The 18,800-nt window shown below is 35.7% G+C and overlaps 1 protein-coding gene across 1 annotated transcript in view; it reads right to left on the bottom strand.

The window, feature by feature from the left end:
• Positions 1-1,377: 1,377 nt before the first annotated feature.
• Positions 1,378-18,800, bottom strand: part of LOC129220639 (vitamin D 25-hydroxylase-like) — a 32,909-nt gene continuing 15,486 nt past the window's right edge. The window contains 8 exon segments of the mRNA XM_054855067.1: positions 1,378-1,556; positions 2,501-2,528; positions 2,530-2,692; positions 2,862-3,117; positions 3,969-4,084; positions 6,106-6,291; positions 6,293-6,345; positions 9,445-9,551. Coding sequence (XP_054711042.1) covers positions 1,378-1,556; positions 2,501-2,528; positions 2,530-2,692; positions 2,862-3,117; positions 3,969-4,084; positions 6,106-6,291; positions 6,293-6,345; positions 9,445-9,551 — 1,088 coding nt within the window.

Genomic DNA, 18,800 nt, shown 5'->3' with positions numbered 1-18,800 from the left:
AAATTGATTCAAGTATTAAAAATTTAAAAAAGGCCAACGGCACGTGGTGTTCCCAAGTGGTCACCCTTTCAAGTACTGACCACGCCCGATGTTGCTTGACTTCGGTGATCGTTTCAACATGGTATGGCCATTGACAGTTAATAGTAAACTAAAAATTAATATAAGCTTTTTAGTACAATCAATTTGATTATTGTTTCCCCCCTTTCGCAGTTAGTTAAAACTTTTGAATCTACGCTCGTTCCGTAATGGTGTTGAGAATATATCAATCTGAAACTAACCATTACAAGATCCAGCGATTTAAATATAAGAGTGACGAGCCTTGAAACTTGAACGAAACATTGAGTTTTCTTTTAAGGGAAAAATTGAATTTTATCTTGTAAACGCAGGCAGCTTAAGCAAAATTTCGTGCTGGTTTTCAACTGCAATTCAGTATTTTATTATTTGACCATGTCGAACAGATAGTCAAAAACCGAGAAATAAGCTTCGGCGCGACGAGAATTTTTTTCATTGTTTTTTGTGGAAATTTTTCTTTTCAAAATGTTTTTAAAATATCAAATGATCCCGGGATTCCCTAAGTTTAGATGTGTTCTAAACATGGGCAGAAGAATATAGCGATTACTGTTGCTGCCATCTTACGAATTCATGAGAAATCAAACAGCACAAGAGGAAAGTTATACCTAAAGACTACTTTTGGTTATCTAGCTATATTGTTTTATAACCAGCGGTCGGAGCTAACACGATAAAAGCAACACAGCTTTGTAGCCGTCATTTTTTTTTTTTTCGTACTTTTTAGAGTAATGCACCGCGTTCCAGTTTTAGTGGGTTGTGCAATACAAAATAACAGTAGCGATCGTCATCTAGGTCGTCTCACTATTTTTCCCCCCTTTAAAGTTTTCCTTTCTTAACTCTGCATCCATCATAAGTATGCATCGAGGACTAATTAAAACTTGGGAAAATAGAGGTCTTGCAGGTTAAACTTGGACACGCAAAAAAAAAAAAAAAAAGAATACAAAATTTCACATTTAAGAAAAATGAACACCACCAAAATGAGTTTAAAAATTTTGTTTCGCTTTTTATTTTGATTAAATGTGTGACTTCCTCACAGTTTGTGCAATAAGTTATAGTTATCGAACAGGCACCAAGACCTGGAGCATCAGTTCGGCACAACTCCAGCTGAACAAATAAGTTTGTGCGCGAAACATTCCTATGTAATTTTGTTACAAAGCATTGTTTTTTGCTGTAATAAAAGGTACGTCTGCTTGTTTAAGATTTCTTTTGCTTATTTCACATATTACTCGGATTGCCTTGGGTCCCAGTTAGTCCGGATAAACGAGGCTCATCTGCTGTACATCATTACTGTCAACTATTTTCTGCTACTTATTGTCTGGGAATAAAGCGCAGTTTTTGTTCGACTGCTTGATAAGTCAGTCCGAGAATAGCATCCATCTTTGGTCTTGATCCATGTGGAGGTAACACCTCAAACTTTTGCATTAGGGTTGCAAAATAGAGGAGTATTTCCATCAAGGCTACTGTCTCTCCGGGGCAGTTCCGTTTACCTGTAAAAAAAGGATAATATGCAATCCCTGCGTTAGAGAATCAAAAAAAAAAAAAAAAAAAAGGAAAAAAAGAAAAAAAAAAAATGTGAAGAATCCCGTTTTAAAAACGTACGACTTTCGTCTCAAGTTAGTGGCTACATATCAATACTTTTGTACTGATTATTGATACTGAAGGTTTTATGCATTTGTTTGAACATTTTTTGTAGAGATTTTATAGGGTGCTATATGCTATCAATCAACACTACTCTACAATACACTCCAAGGTTTCCCATATCTACCCAGGAGCCAACAGATGGGAGGTCACTGCGATCTTCCAAAATTTTCCTTTTTCAGCAAAATTATTGTCTAACAGTTCAGAAAATTTAGAGAATATTGCATTGTTGTAATTTTTTTTAATGATGCCTTATGTCTCTTCTCTTTAGATATTAGTGTTTACAAGAGCGGATCCAGAGGAGGGTTATTGATGTCGTCATAATCCTTCCCCTAAAACGACGAAATATAGTCAGAATTTTTTTTTGGAACTATGTATTTCGAAAAAGAATCGCCAAATGTTTTCGCATGAAAATTTCTTTTCGACCCTTCTTTGTGAAAATGAACTTATCCAAATCCAGAAGCTAGACCCGCCTTTGAGTGTGCGTGTATCTTTGTCTTTTCGTATTTATCTATTATCCTTTGGAAAGTTTGTAATTTCATTCAGCCGATTGAGAACTTGCCCCCTGAAAAATTTTGAGCTCAAGGCACCCACCACTATACGAAATTTAATCGGTTTTTTGGGGCTCGCTATCAATGAATAAAATTTCCTTATCAAGCATTCCCTTCTTAAATCAGTATCAAATTAGCTTAAAAAATACAGGGTTAGCGTTGCTCTTAAGCCGCAAACCGGTTTGCAATCTATTATTGAACTCAAGATTTCATACTGACAGTCAAATAGATCATTGACTTACCGAAGGAAAATGGAACATAACTCTCTGGCCTTAATTTTAATTGTTTTACCATCTTCAGTCAGAAAGCGTTTTGGATCAAACACTTCTGGATCTTTCCAATATTTTGTATCGTTGTGCAGTCCCCAGTTGTTTGCAATTATCGTCGTGCCTTTTGGGATGTCGTACCCGCATATCCTTATGTCATCCATTGCACTGAGGGAAAAACTCATGTTTTTATTAATCTCTTACATGCATTCATTTCTTTGATTTGTGTGAACAATATTCATTTGGCACCCCTGGACCAAAGTAACATTATAATGCAACAAAAGGAAAAATGAAGAAGGCTGAAAGTTACCAATGCTTGGTCGACATTTCCACTCACATTCTTGACGTGTTAATTGGAGCCACTGTCTTCCATCTTTGTCCTTCCATGATGGCGGCGAACGTGTAGGGCACTCTTGCTCGCTCCGACCACGTGATTTTGCCTTCCTTTCCCAGAACGGTGTCTAGCTCTGCGTGGACTTGCATCTGAATGTGTTGGAAACTGACCATTGCTAAAAGAAGCCAATTGATGGAGGTCCTCGTAGTGTCGCTACCGCCAACGAGCAAAGCTTGAACATTTCCACATAAGTTTTTATCTAAAAAAGACAGTTAAAAGTTTACTTGTAACGTAGAAAGGAAACAGATCACCCGAAACAGCTTCTATATGCAATACGTGTAATATCATCAGACAGCGTTTCATATCTTCCGTAAATTCTCAATTTCCAATCGTACTCGTTTTAAATTGATCGATCAAAAGCAACTATATCTTTGATGGTGTTTTTTGTAGGCAGTCAACGTCCTTATTTCGTGAGAAAATACGTGTAGACCCCACTAGAGTCTAGAGTCTATACCAAATTTCAACTTTCTAGACTTGCCGTTCTTGAGTTATGCGACATACATACGCACATACAGACGTCACGAGAAAAATTCGTTGTAATTAACTCCGGAATCATTATAATGGATATTTCGCGTGTCACGTTCTTAGGCACTTATCCACGTGTGGTCGAGTCGAAAAAAAAACTCAATACTCTTTCGGGGGTGAGTGTAAAATGGAAATTAAGGTCGATTTTTGAGTGAAAATTTTTTCTCGAATACAATACTTCTTAAAAAGGCCGTCAGAATTCACTGTCAATATTAGGATTAATATTTGGAACTTAAAATTAGTAATTAAGGCCATTCCACAATAAAAAGTCAGCCATTTGTCCTGCACGTGACGGCTCATACATTTCATTGAAAAGTTAAAACTTTTAAAGGGTAATGACGAAATTTTTTGCTTAAAAAGTCACACATAAGTTTGTAAATTTGTTAGGCAGAAAAAAACAGTTCATTAATATTTTAAAGTATTATTTTTAATGAAATATGTCAGGCATCATCGTGCGGGACAAAATGACCGTATTCCGTGGAATAGCCGATTAAAGAAATTCAAAATCAATAAAGATAACGTTACCGTTAAAAGTGCTTCCTGGAATGCTTTTGCATTTTTCCATCTCCTGTATATAACCATCGATAAAAATGTCAAGATCCTCATTCTTAGTAACAGTTTTACGTTGTTGTACTTCTTCCCTGAAAGAACGAGGATTTTAAAGAGCTTAGCCTAATTTACAGCAATTAAGAAAGAATACAGTGTCCAATTCGATGGGGGGCATTGAAATTCATGTGTTTATCACATCTTAGCATAACAAGAGAAAAACTTTTACTATTTCATGGAGCACTAAAAAAGTAAACAGTTTCCACAACCACAAACGTTAATATTACAGCAAGGGGTGCCCATATAGGGGGCAAGTGGGGGCTCAAGCTCCCCTTAAAAATTTGGAACTTCCTGGCTTTTAGTACTTTTTCTTTGCAAAAATGTAAAAACATTTCTTCTCCAGCCATTAATGAATAATTTATTAATAATGTCAAACTTTAATAACTCTAATCTGCACTGAAATCGGTTTCTATGGGGAAAATATCTTGCTAAACATAGGGAAAATATCTGAGCCCCCCCCCCCCCCTTAAAATTTTGCATATGGGCGCCCATGGTCAAATCGCTAAATGATCAAGTATGGAACCGTTGAGAATAACGGAAGTGATGAAGTGACCATTAAAAAAAATCTATTTGGAGGATTCAAAGGTTTGAATCACAGCAAAAGTGTTAACAAAATGTATATGGGGGGAAAACAAATAAAATTATCAATCGAAAACTTTAGCACGGTAAAAACAAGGGCGAATCCAGCTTCTGGTTTTTGTGGAGAGCATTTCCATAGTACTGTATACGTAGGGGGGGGGGGGGGGTCTGGGGTGAATTTTTCAAAGTATGTTCCCAATATACAGATTTAGGCAATGTTTAGCCACTTGAAGAGGAGCGCGACTTCCCGCTGGATCAGCGCATGAGTGGAAACCCAGTTCTACGAGCTAGGATTGTTGCCTTCAACCCTGTTACAATATTCAACTATATGACCGTTATTTTGGTAAAATCTTTGGGAAAAAAGGAATGCAATAAAAGAAGGTTGCCTAGGCTGTAATACAATTCTGTCCTAGCTGCAGCACAATCATAAGTTGTAATACAGTCTAATGCCTTTTCAGCAAAAATTTCGTTTCCGCTAAATGATTTCTCTACTCCCTTGGACTTCTTAAATACTGGATTCAACTGTAGTAACCTTTAGTCAAATCTTTCCTTCGTAATCGCAGTGAAAACAAATCCTCAGCTTATGTATTCTGAGTACCGGGTGATCAGAAAAATGAGTATACATTTGAAAAATTAATAGTACACAAAATAATGTACGTAGATTGATAAAATATTGACACACATGCTTGAAATGACATGAGATTTTATTGTAACTTTGGAAAAAAAATATGTGCAGCATTTTTTATGTAGGATGGCGCTCCACACAATACTGGTAGACGTGAGAAAGATCTCTTGCGCGCGTCATTTGGTGATGATAGCGTGTTGAGTCGCCACTTTTATCATACTTGATCTCCCAGGTCCCCAGACCTCTCTCCGTGTGAATATTGGCTCTGGGTATACTTGAAGTCAACAGTCTACCGCAGTCAACCGAGATCAATGGATGCTAGAAGATACCATCTAACGCCAATGTTTCAACATATTTTCCTTGTAGTTACAGTAAAACTCTATGTCATTTCAAGCATGTGAGTCAGTTTTTACCTTTCTACACACATTAGTCCGTGTATTATAAATTTTCCAAATATATACTCATTTTCTGATCACCCGATATATAAACTACCGACTGCTTGGCTCAGGCAATCAACTATCCTTCGTTGCCTTTCATGGGTGTTGCCTGTCTTTGTTGCCCATGGTTCACCTTCTGATTGAAAAAAAAAAAAAAAAAACCAAGGAAGAAAATGGACTTTTATCAAATGGTTGGGAGCCCCTCACTAAACATTCTCAAACAAAGTCAATGCTCAATTAACTCCTCAATTATAAATGCCTTATTTGAAAAAATGGTAACACGATTGTCCTCTAGTCAGCTGCTTGGGAAACTGTATGTAGCACCTGATATCCGCATAATTACTTCTAACGAATAGAAACTGAATTTAAATTTCACACGAGTATTGCTCACAACATACGAAACGCACTGGAATACCTAATGAAACGATTGAAATCCACGAGTTTTTGGTGAATCCTTGCATATTCGGTGATTCCAAGCTTCACCAAAACATCAACGAGAAAAGGGAAGTAGAGCCGAAGCCCGGATTGACTGAAGAACCGTGACACTACGTTGATGCCTTGGTCCATACGATCTCTGGTCGGATCACCAACAGGCAGGCGCTACAAAGAGAAGAGAAGAAATGTTGTTGGAAACGCTGGAACTTAACAGTTTGCAGACATCGATCGGAAGGACCATTTTTGTTTTTCAATCAGGCTTACAAAGTCTTCTACTTCTGCCGTGAAAGAAATTTATTATTTGAATATTATAACTTCAGTGCGAATGGTATCAATGCACAGTTACTCTACTACTCTAGTTAGTAATGTCAGAGATGTCACCACTCTAGCAGTTATTAATTACTAGTGGTACCCGCACGGCTTTGCCCGCAGTTGAAAATTATAGGTCATTCGGTTCGCCTGTATATTTACAAAATAATGGGTGACGAATTTCTCGCCAATTGGCTATGTTCATTCGCTCTAACATTCCACGTGATGATAATTTCGTAATTTACTTGTCCATCTTATGATTATTTTTGCTCAATAAAGCGTTCTTAAACTTGAAATAGGAAAAGAACAAAGTCGAATTTTCGAAAAATCGCTTCGAGGTGCACACCCCCATGCTACAAACTAACTTTGTGCCAAATTTCATGAAAATCGGCCGAACGGTCCTAGGCGCTATACGCGTCACAGACATCCATACAGAGAAACTTTGAGCTTTATTATTAGTAAAGATTTAGCCCTTTCATGCCGGCATCTATATGAAGAGCTAGAAGAAATAGAGATTGTGCTCATGAAGAGCCCCTTCTAGAGCCCTAGAAGATTGTGCCCATGTTACGGTTCCACGTTTTGATAATTTCGTAAATGTTATACTTTTGTTAGAAGGCCGTATGTTATACTTTTATGTTTTGTTAGAGTATCCAGTTTCATTCATGTTTAAAAATACAGCTAATGCAATAAAATGAGCAGTTGTAACTACATTAGAGTATATGCTCATTTGAAAGTCATTACAATTGTATCGATTGGAGCAATAGCAAAGCCAGCGCAATTAGTACAATATTGCTGTCTGTAAAAAAAGTTTCGTGTTACTTAAAATACGAATAGCTATATTTCATTGCGATTTATTCTGTTGCTTTTTGACACATCGTATGGTTTTCTGAGCCTAATACTAAAGATATGTCTTATTTCTTAAGAAATGACCGTTTTGATTAACCCAAAAGTTATTCTTGATTCTTTTTTCAAGTATCTTTAGTTCATATTCGCCTCATTGTTTTCGTTTTATCAAAAAACTAGCTGCGTTTCCCCGGCTTTGCCTGGTCTACTTTGAAAATAAAAATTTTGTCAAGTGACGTATATTCAGCAATCAGACTTAAATAAATAAATAAAAAAAACCATCATGCAAAAATTTCTCATCCAATCAATGATCACAGATATTAAAATACTTTTAAGAAATTTAAATGAGAAAGATTTATTTAGAAAGCGTAACCATGGGAACACAAAGTAAAATAAGTTTAAGAATTGAAAATGAGAAAGATGGAGAATAAACAATGGATTCAAAAAGCGTTATCATGGAAATGGTAATTAAAATGGTTAAAAACTTGTATAGAGAACTTCATTTAATTCGCTTGTAACTTTTTTTCTAATGGAGATAGAGGATTAAACTTTCGACCATAGGTCGAGTTAGATCTGGAGTAAAAAAAGCCGCTCTTTTCAGTTTTGTGAAAAAGAAAACTGTGGAACAATCCCTTCACTTTTTATTGATAGATTCAATGAAGAAAGTAGTGCCTAAATTTCAGCTAAGCCTAAACAAATTCGAGCTAAAAAAGCAAATAACTCCCGCCGTAATGAGGTTAGAGCATTGAAATCAATTGCGTAGAACGCGAGAAATTCCACTCTTTCCAACGATATATAATATTAATATATGCAAGTAAATTTTTACCCCCATAATCGGGAATTTAAGAGAAAATTGGGCCTAAATTGGAATAAAAAAAGAACTATTCATCGAATTTTTTTCGAACTGGTCTGCAAACCTTTTCAGGACTTAAAAGAACAAACTGAAAATTTCATCGAAATCGGCCAGGGTAGTTCTCGAGTTTTGCGAGTTCAAACACACAGACGCTTTTTGGGTACTTCATTTTATACTATGTAGAGATGCGGACGTATCGAATAACGATATGCAAAGTTTTAAATCTAACAACTAAGAAATATTGGCCATATTCTTTATTGCATCGGGTTTCAAGCTTCACAAATAGGGAAAAGATCGATGAGCATTACATTGTCTACCTCATGGTTAGTAGGATTGCAAACGACCCGGAGGTGTTTGTGATTTTGAAGAAAATTATCATGTCCAGCAAATTGCAATAGAGCCAGCAGATTCAAGTGGACATTTAAAGTGTCTTAAATTTGACAGGCGGGAAATAGGTATGGGAAATGTAATATCATTCCATTCGCCCTTCGACATCATAGATCTTAAAATAGAGATGATCGATATCTTCTATCCTGGTTGGGGCTTTTAAAACACGATACTTTTCCGCGTCCTTTTCGCATTTTGAACTTATTGTCAGTTTATAGTCTCACTAGTGGTACCCGCACGGCTTTGCCCGTAATAGAAAAATTAAAAGCTCTTTTAGTTCGCTTGTATATTTACAAATAATGTATGGTGAATTTTCTCGCCAGTTGGCTTGTACCCATGTTACGGTTCCACATTGTAATAATTTCGTATCTCGCCAATTGGCTTGTGCCGATGTTACGGTTCCACGTTATGATAATTTCGTAAATAATGTATGGTGAATTTTCTCGCCAATTGGCTTGTACCCATGTTACAGTTCCACGTTATGATAATTTCATATCTCGCCAATTGGCTTGTGCCCATGTTACGGTTCCATGTTATTATAAATTCCTAATTTACCCGTCCATCTTATGATAATTTTGTTCTTAAAATTGGGATAAAAAAAGAACCACATCGAATTTTCGAAAAATCGCTTCGAGGTGCACACCCCCATGCTGCAAACTAACTTTGTGCCAAATTTCATGAAAATCGGGCGAACGGTATAGGCGCTATGCGCGTCACAGAGATCCAGACATCCTACAGATATCCAGACAGAGAGACTTTCAGCTTTATTATTAGTAAAGATAAATAATCTGGTCCAGCCCGATAGCTAACCAGTAAAGATTACCAACTACACAACAACAACACTTATGAAAATAAGTTCTGAAGACTACCTTTCTCCTACACATCTTTTGTTCTAAATTAAGACCTACTTAGAAATGAAACATGTACCTGGACAGATCGTTCCCAATTACTTCGCCCCAATCCCAGGTCTCTCATGGCACGCACACAATAACGTCGCTGCTCAACCCACTCTTCGCCGTTTACGCTGGAGAACCCTAAAATCAGAAAATGCATCCATTGAGTTAATATGAAGCGCTAAGCGATGGAAGTAAATGAATGTGTGAGAATACCTACTACAATTTCCTCTGCCAATCCAGAAAATAAATAAATAAAACTAACGGCAGGTAATATAGTGCTTAATAGTTAACTAGTGTATGCTGTTTATTTCACTTTAAAGAATCAAATTTATAGTTTTAGAAACGTTTACATAGTTTAATGAGACGAAGGTCTTTTTTTTCTACAAGGAAGCATTTAATAACAGTTTGAAATAGTGTTGAAAATTACTAGACATCCAGTAATTCCGCACATTTGATCAACTGCACAAACTGATGTCTGTTGTGTCTTCAACTTTTGCAACCTTTCCTTTGTCAGATGCATCTACTTGTCTTTTGGAACAGCGTTTCTCAACCCGTTTCCATCTGAGGACCAGCAAAAGTAAGTTAACGAATTTCCCAGACCGGTGAGGATTGCTATTTGTTTTACAAAAACTATTACCAAAGTTGACGGTCGGACTTTTATTGCTCACTTGCTGTTTGATTTACTTTTAGAGGTGCGCCACGTACGGACTAAAAGCTTTCCTAAAAAGGACTGCAAGATAAACACGGAGGCTGTATGCTGACAATTTAATTATTTGAAATACTGGCTCTGACTTTCAGACTATTAAAAACACCTTAAACGCTGCCCTGGACATTTTGTCAGACTGGGCTTAAGCTAATGAATTTTCTGTGAACATAGACAAGACTAATTTTGAGTTTTTTACTGTGAGTACCAGACAGCACCAAATTAAGTTAGGATATACAGACAAGTGTCTTTAATGAACTAACTGGGCTAATTACTTTGGCATTGCCCTGGACGCAAAATTTAATCAGTGGGTCTCAAACATCATTAAAAGCGCTACTAGATGATTTTCTTTACTAACCTAAACTTGCTGGTGACCAAAATGAGTTGCTTCACAACGTGTCTTGGTAGAGAGTAAGTCTGGAAATCCTATACCTCGTCAGGTAAAACTCTCAGTAACTATTTCACGATTTCAGCAACAGAGTGCGCCTGTGTTTACTTTTTCCAAGAGTAGTTGTGTGTAAATAAGTTTTACGCAAAACTAGAGCCATTTTCAGCGATTTTTTAGAAGTAGAATCCTTATAGCAAAGAAAGATAAGAGTCAAAGCCGTAGCCAGGATTTTGTTTCGAGGGGGGGGGGTGTCTTAAATTTTCGCCAAAAAGACGAAAAAGTCGAGTGCTGCTATGATTTTTGAAGCATTATTGCTCAATCGTAGACATATGGTAAGGGGAGGGAGAAACAGAAAAATGAAAAAAAATCGGAAGACGGGGAGGGGGGGGGGGGGGCAGGTGGAATATTTGGTTCGTTTAATTTTATCTTTTGAAGAGTAATTTTACTGAATTACCAAGAGTTAAAGTTACCTACTTCATCAAAAATGTTCAAATGTGAGCAAATGTTCCCTCGGAAATTAAGATTTAAGTTTATTATTATAATATCATTTAATCAAAATTCAATAATGTACAAATTTTGTAAGTACAGAAAATGATGTGTGATGTCGTAAATTTTGCAATTGAGAAAGATACCAATGCCATGAGGACCTTTAATTGGCCCTCAAGTTGGAGTATGAAATAGTAATATATCACCTATCACTTTTCATGAGCTTTGAAGGTCAGGAGTACCGAAATTATTGTTTGTATGGGGGGAGCAGACCTAGGAGTATTTTTAATATTTTCAAATACATGCCAAACTGATACTGGGTTCGGTATCTCATTTTAAACGCAATTTCAAAAGACATTTTTTTTTAAACGCAATTTCAGGCTATATTTGTTGGTAACACAAGGAAAAGGGGTTTGGTTTGTGGTCACTCCCCTGTAAAGTTTGAAGCTTTAAAAACGCATTTGGGGCTGGATCGGAAAATTTTGTTATTGAAGTTTTAAAAACGCAATTTTAGGAACTTATTGATATATTAATGGAGGACATGGGCGCCCATATGCAAATTTGTAAAGGGGGGGGGGGGCTCAGATATTTTAACCATGGTTTAGCAGGATATTTTTCACATGAAAACCGATTTCAGGACGGATTAGAGTCATTAAAATTTGACATTTTTAATAACTTATTCATTAATGGCTGGAGAAGAATTGTTCGAACCTCCACTTGCCCCCCTTATATGGACGCCCTTGAGGAGGAGGTGGTTGCTCCAACTCGGAAATTTTTTGAAGTTATAAGGTCTGCAAATGAGGACGCTGCGGGAGAAGAGAAGAGGTTCAGGAAGCTCTCAAATTTTTAACAATGAGACTTTAAAAACGCCATTAAAATTTTCTTTGTGTGAGCGTACGGGAAGGAGATAGAAATTTAGGAGCTTTTCCTTCGTAAAAAACGTTCCAAAGTTTTCTTGGGTAACGTTAGACAAGAAGACATTCTCCAGGACAAATTGTTTGCAATCGAAGTCCAAGAAATATGATTTTTGATTATGCTTGGTACGACGGCATATGGGGCGGGCAAGCGGTTGCTGTCCTCCCGTAAATTTTCAAAATCACGAAAATTTTCCAAAATTAAGAGCCTAAAAACCTAATTTTGGACAGTCTCTGGCCTTGTCAAAAGGGTTAAAACCCTCTTTTGGATCAGTAGTAAGTGTCAGAAGTTGCTGCCGCGGCATGATCCGACTCTCGGGGCCATTCCGAAATCAAAAAATAAATAGGAGATGTATGAAATTGAAGGCCACTTTTTTATACCAAATGTGTCTTAAATATAGGGGCTGTTGCCCCAGAAAGTTTAAGGATTTGTAGTCTTGAAAATACATTTCTGGCGATCTTTGGTAATGTTTGAGGGAGAAGAGGTACGAGGGTGATTGAAGGGATCAGTAGATAAAGGTGTTAACTGACATTTAAAAAAAAAATGAGTTTTGTTGATGGATGAAAGTTTTAAATGATTATATTTCATATAAGCTAACATTGAAAGTCCTATTCTGTGTATTTCCAGAGATTCTAGATGATAAAGGTGTTATCTGTCATAAAACCGTAAATTTTCTAGTGGTTAAAACTGTTTACGTATTTTAGCACCTTCATCCACTAGAGGGCACCGTTTTTCATAGAGTTAGCGCCGTTTTTGATTCGAACGTTGGCAGCAAACAGCTGTTGAGTTGATTCCTCTTGACTGATATGTATGTTTACAGTACTTTCTGAACGTGAGTACTGGTACTCTTTGCCATGTTAAGTGTCGTTTACAGTGTTCGTCTAAATTCAGTATTGATGACAGGACTTCCATACTAACTGAATTCAATAAACTGTATGTGAATGCTAAAAATTGTACACTCTTTAATAGTACTGAAAAGAATAGCATTAAAAGACAGAGCACAAGTGCTAGGAAAAGTAGGGCAGCGTCATACAAATATTATGTCACTTTCGACTGTCAAACTATAAATATTTGCAAGACAGCTATGTGCTCTTAGTATGGTATTGGGAAAAAAAAGCTTGATATCATAAAAAACAGTATTTCAAATGGATTGTCAACACCACTACCAGATAAAAGTGGCCATCACAGTTCAAGACTACACAAAGTGGAAAATGATGTGAAAGCATATGTAATGGAGCATATAAACAGTTTCCCAGCAGAAAGTTCACATTATTCCAGGGGCGGCAATCCTCACAGAAAATAACTTTCCCATCTTCTTAGTATCTCAAAAATGTATGCTTTATACAGTGGCTCCCAAAAGTCTTCGTACACCTACGACTTTCAACGAAATAGGCCCCATTTCATTGGTTAGAATTAATATTTCGGAATAGGTATTTAATTATAAGATCTATGATCCATTTTTAACAAAACTACATGAAAAGTTTTTAAAAAATATTAAAACTTAATTTTTTAAAAATCAAAAACCAAAAAGTGCCGGAAATTTTATCTCACAAAAGTCTTCGTACACTTTATAAAATGTCTAAATATTATTGAATAATCTAACTTTTGATTAAGTTATTAATTAGTAGAATATCATACAGTATTCATAACACCTTTTAAACGTCTGGGAATAAATTTCATTCTTTTTCTTTCTTTTTTTTTTCGCGTAATTTCTGAGTAAGCGTTCAACCACACTTCGAGTCTTACTGCTTCTAACTCTATTTTCGTTTTAAAGCCCTATTTTCGTAATCTAGCCTCCATATATCACTAAATACGTTACATTAAGTTAAAATTTGGAGATTGAGGGGGTATTTTCTAAATTTTAGGACAATTTTCGAGGCACTAGACACAAACGTTGAAAAACATGTGCTTCTTATCGTTATCTTGATAAAAAACAAAGTTGTTTCCTACAACCAAATTTTTGACTCAGAGTTCAAAATTGGTTTTTAAAATATTTAAAGGAACAGCATGATTCATTATTTCATCAAAAAATTACAAACTACCAAGTCCTGATGCTAATATGCTCCCTTACACTAGAACACCTCCACCGTCCTGATTAACTGATCCAAATAAGTTCTTAAGATTAAGTCCCTAATTTTTTCTTCTACTTACAATTACACAAAAAAATAACCAAAAATGTTGAATTCATTTTTATCTGTAAGTAAACGTGATTCTAAAACGTTTTTAGCTTATTTAGCATTGATTTGCGACGAAAATCGTAAGCTTTCTGTTTTTCGCATGACCAAGAAAATTTCTGCGGGAAGAGGTCCCATTTAATCCAGCTAATCAGAGAACTTGGCGAACTATTTTAGGCTAAAATTAAATGTAAAATGTTTCATTTAACTCTGCATAAACTTTTACAGCACTCAAATGTGTATTTTTCATAATTTTTTTAACTTTAAATCTCCGATCACGTTTTGTCAACTTTGCCGGTTGACCTTTTCTTACCTTGTTTTCGGTCCAATTCCTTTCTTTAAAGCATTTTATCAAGCCCTTTACTATACAAACAAATAAATTAACTAATTTAGAGACATTTCAAACCAATTTACCACTACTGTGGGGGGAAAAAAATCAAATTTTGAATGGTGTTTGCGGTTTTTTACGAATACCAGCCATTTTACAATAATAAGCACAATATTAAGGAATAAATAAACAAAAAAATAAAGCCAAATGACTTATAAGGGTTAACACAATGCAAAAATATTAATAAAACGGCATATGATAATTTTAATCAGGAATTTATTCGAAAATATTTGAGTGTACGATGACTTTTGTGGCGTGTTACTTCTCTGTCTCTTCTTTTTCTAACCCATTTCAAAAAGAAGTTTCGTCAATATTTTGAAAAAAACCAATGAGTTGTATTTAGAATGACATAGGAATGATGTGAAAAAATATTGGACTTCATATTCGAATTCAGTTTCGAGTTATTTTGGTTTTACTAAAGAATTTCAAAGTGTACGAACACTTTTGGGAGCCACTGTATATTGAACGATGTAACGAAACTCACCAACGAGAAACCTTTTTTGTCAAAGAGTGGACATAAAGAGGTATTTTTAATAGCGAATTTAACTTGTCCTTTTCACAACCAAGAAGCGATACATGTAGCACATGTGGTTCCGGGAATAATGATGAAGAATATGAAGAGAATTTCAAAGCTGCTTTCGAGTCAATCAAATTTGATAGGAAATATGCAAAAAGTAATAATGTTGTGGTCAATACCGTTGACTTACAACAGACTATGCCGTTGCCAAAATTAACTACATCAAAAGCCTTTTACTTGCGTCAGATGTGGTTCTACAATCTAGGAATACATATAATTTATAAAAATGTAGCCAAAGCCACATTTTGTACATGGACTGAAGATGTTGCCCATCGAAGAAGCTCAGAAGTCTGTAGTTCAATTTTAACGGCAATAGAAACAGATGATGAGCTGAAAACAAAAGACGGTTTAATAGTACGGAGTGACTCTTGTGCTGGTCAGAACAAAAACTTTGCAATGATCTGCCTCTATCAATTCCTTATATTGAAAGGTTATTTCAAATCAATTGACCACAAATTTCCAGAAGTGGGACATACATATCTAGATTCAGATCAGGATTTTGGAAGAATTGAGAAGGTTCTTAGAAAACACGAAACGATATATGTACCAGACCAGTATCAGGATATCATCCAGAGTGTATCTCGAAAAAACAAAGTGATTGATATGACAAACCATTTCCGCCATACTGAAATGCTTGCAACAATTTTAAATTTAACAAACAAGAAGAAAAATTGTCTACAAGAGAAAGGTTTAGGGATGGGATCAGATGGATTCGGGTTGAAGAATATGAATCTTATCTATATAAGGAAAGTTATGATCAATCTTTGCCATTTAAAAGAGTAGATTTACTATGAAACAAGAAAATAGCATGTCCACTAAATACTGGTATTCGTCTTCCTAGAAAAATGGGTAAAACAGGAACTATGACAAAGGAAAAAGCTTAAAATCTTAAAGAGCAACAAAAGTTTGTTCCAGAGGAACATCAATGGTTTTACAGCACTATTATAAATGGAAATGATATGTAAATGACACTAAAGCTTATAAAAAAGTTTGTTTACTTTATTTGGTTATTAAAGCCAGAATATTGCGATGTTTTGTTAAATTCATAATTCAAAAAATGTGATTCAGATAGATGTTAGTGTATTTTATTACCATCATCCATTGACATGGTATGAAAAGTTTGATCCGAAATTTAGTGGATGAAGGTGTTAACTACATAAAAGTGATAAAAAAAAAACTCATTAATTGATGGTTTTCACAGCTGATCATTTTATAATGGATATTTCAAACAAAAACCTAACATTTGCTACCAAAAAGAGAAATATTTTATCCATTGTATAAAAAATACTAGCCTTTGAACTTTGACTGCGTTTTTCTCAAAACAAATGATTTGTCAGTTAACACCTTTATCCACTGAGCTCTTCAATTGTAAAACCGCAATTGTTATATCTCTAAATAAAAGGGCGGTTCGGGAGCTCACCAACGGAATTTTTTTAAATTGTTTTAGAAGCTTTTTGGGAATGTTAAAGGAAGGAGAGATTCTAAGGCCCAACCCCGCAAATTTTCTTAATTCGTAGTTTTAAAAATGCATTTTTAGACAACTTTTGGTAATATAAAGAGAGGTTCAGGGGCGCTCCCCTGGTCCTTTTTTGAAATTGTATCTTTTAAAATACAATTGAGGCAGTGAGAAGCAAAGGAATGCAAGTAGACAATTTGAAGTTTTGAGTAAAACGCGTTTAAAGATCAGATCCTAGGTAGGCTTTCATTGAAATTTTTTTTCTAAATCAAGCTGTATAGGGGAACCTACCAGGGCTACTAGTACGATATCTTGCCCCAAGATATAGGAGGAGTTCACCTACCATTTGTACTGGTAATCTCCAAATTTTTAATTTTTCCACTTGCATCCCTTTGCAACTGGATTGCCTCAATTGGTTACACTGCCTCAATTGTTGATTATCACCTATTGTGGTACGGAAAGGGGGGTTCGGAGGCTCTCCCCCGAAATTTTTCAAAATGATAGTTGCAAAAAAGCAGTTTTAAATGATCTTTGGTAATGTTAGGAGGAAGAGAGATTCGGTGTCATTTTTCCCCGGGAATTTTTTCGAAACTGAAATCTTCAGAATATGATTGCAAGACCATCTTTAGTAACGTTAAAGGGACCGGCAATCTTTTCCAATTGAAGCTCCAAAAACTTAATTTTGGCTGACTTTCAATGATGTTTGGGGGAAGAGGTTTCGGAAGCTCCTCCTCCGGAAAATTTTCGAATTTTAAGCCGTAAAAAATTTGGAAGAGAGCTTTTAAAACGCGGGTTTTAGAAGATCTTCGGTAATATTAGTAGGAAGAGAGGTTTGAGGGCCATCCTTCGGTAATTTTCGGAGAGCTCCAGCGGAAATTTTTTCGAAATTGAAACCCTAAAAACGATAGTTTAGACGATCTTTGGTGATATGGAGGGGGGGGGGGGGACATCTTGAATTTTTCCGAGATAAAGTGCGAAAAACGAAAATTTTCACAGCTTTTGCATTGCATGCAAGACTTTGAAAATTTCGGAAGGGGGGACTGACCCCCCCCCCCCTCCTCTGGCTACAGCCTTGATAAGAATGACACTTTTTACAACTTGGATCTAAGTTAGTACCTTTTAGAACTTTTGTTTAAGTTACTAGTGTTCAAAAATTATGTGAAATTATCTGTTTATACAGCAAAAAAAACATCATAAAGATGGCTGGGGCGAGTATTCTTGCCGAAACGGTTATATGACTTACCTGATTACAGGCTATTTGCCTCGTTGATGACTTGGCAGGGAAATGCCGCACATTTAATCTTACTTGTGTTGAAATAAACCCGAGAATTACCTTTGTTTACTTTCCTTTGCCAGAAAACTGTAAGATAGCGATGTATTATTCAAGTACGTGGCTGCATTAGGAGGTTTTTATTTTTAAATGTAAAAATAATATTATAGTATATTTTTAGTTACAACTTTCAAAAAACAAAGTTTACAAAATGTTCGAAAAGCTGAAAAATACGATGAAGTTTTATGAGATTAGAGAATGCTTTTCTGAGGATGAATGAATAACATTACTGTTTACATTTCCTTTTTTTTTTTCCTGTGAAATACAGCATCCAGCTTGTTTAATTGCTGAAACGTTGCTTCAAATTATGGTAATTTCCCAACCTGCTGCTCGCGATCCCTTGTGAAGTCGCGAAGTATTTCCCATGGGGTCGCAAACTTATTCTTACTTTTCAGATGCATACTGCCTCAAAGTTACAGTATAGGCGGGACCGAGAAAGTAGTGCGTCTTTCAAATATGCGTAGTCTGAGACATTATTTTCCATTAAATAATTATCATTAATTTTAATGATTAAATGAAAATCAATTGATTGATAAGACAAAGAATATGTGATTGAGGCAAATATTTTGCGTTATTACGCATTAAATTTAAATTAATGTTTTTTGTTTATTAAAGCAAAATAAAGCAAACAAAACATTCATGCAATGAATTCTGTCTAGGCCATGAGATAAAAGCAAACCACGTAACTCCGAGTTTGTGTAATTCGCGGTAGCGTACGTCGATGTATTTCTGTATTACAGTTAAGAAACTTTTATAGAAGGAAAAAAAAGCAATGCTGTTAGTGGTTAATTTTATTCATGAAAATGCATCCAGCGGACTCTCTCTAATCTGAACACTAATAGGACCGAACAAAAGTGTTCAGATTATGGGGGTGTTCATTAAAGAGGAAGATTAAAAAATGCATGTATATGTATCCTATTGCGTTAGTGTACGTGTTCAGTACCTTGCCTAGTGAGCTATACCAGTTACT

Source organism: Uloborus diversus, chromosome 4 (genome assembly GCF_026930045.1).
Source record: "Uloborus diversus isolate 005 chromosome 4, Udiv.v.3.1, whole genome shotgun sequence".
Classification (NCBI taxonomy): domain Eukaryota; kingdom Metazoa; phylum Arthropoda; class Arachnida; order Araneae; family Uloboridae; genus Uloborus; species Uloborus diversus.
This window is presented reverse-complemented; position numbering and strand designations above follow the sequence as displayed.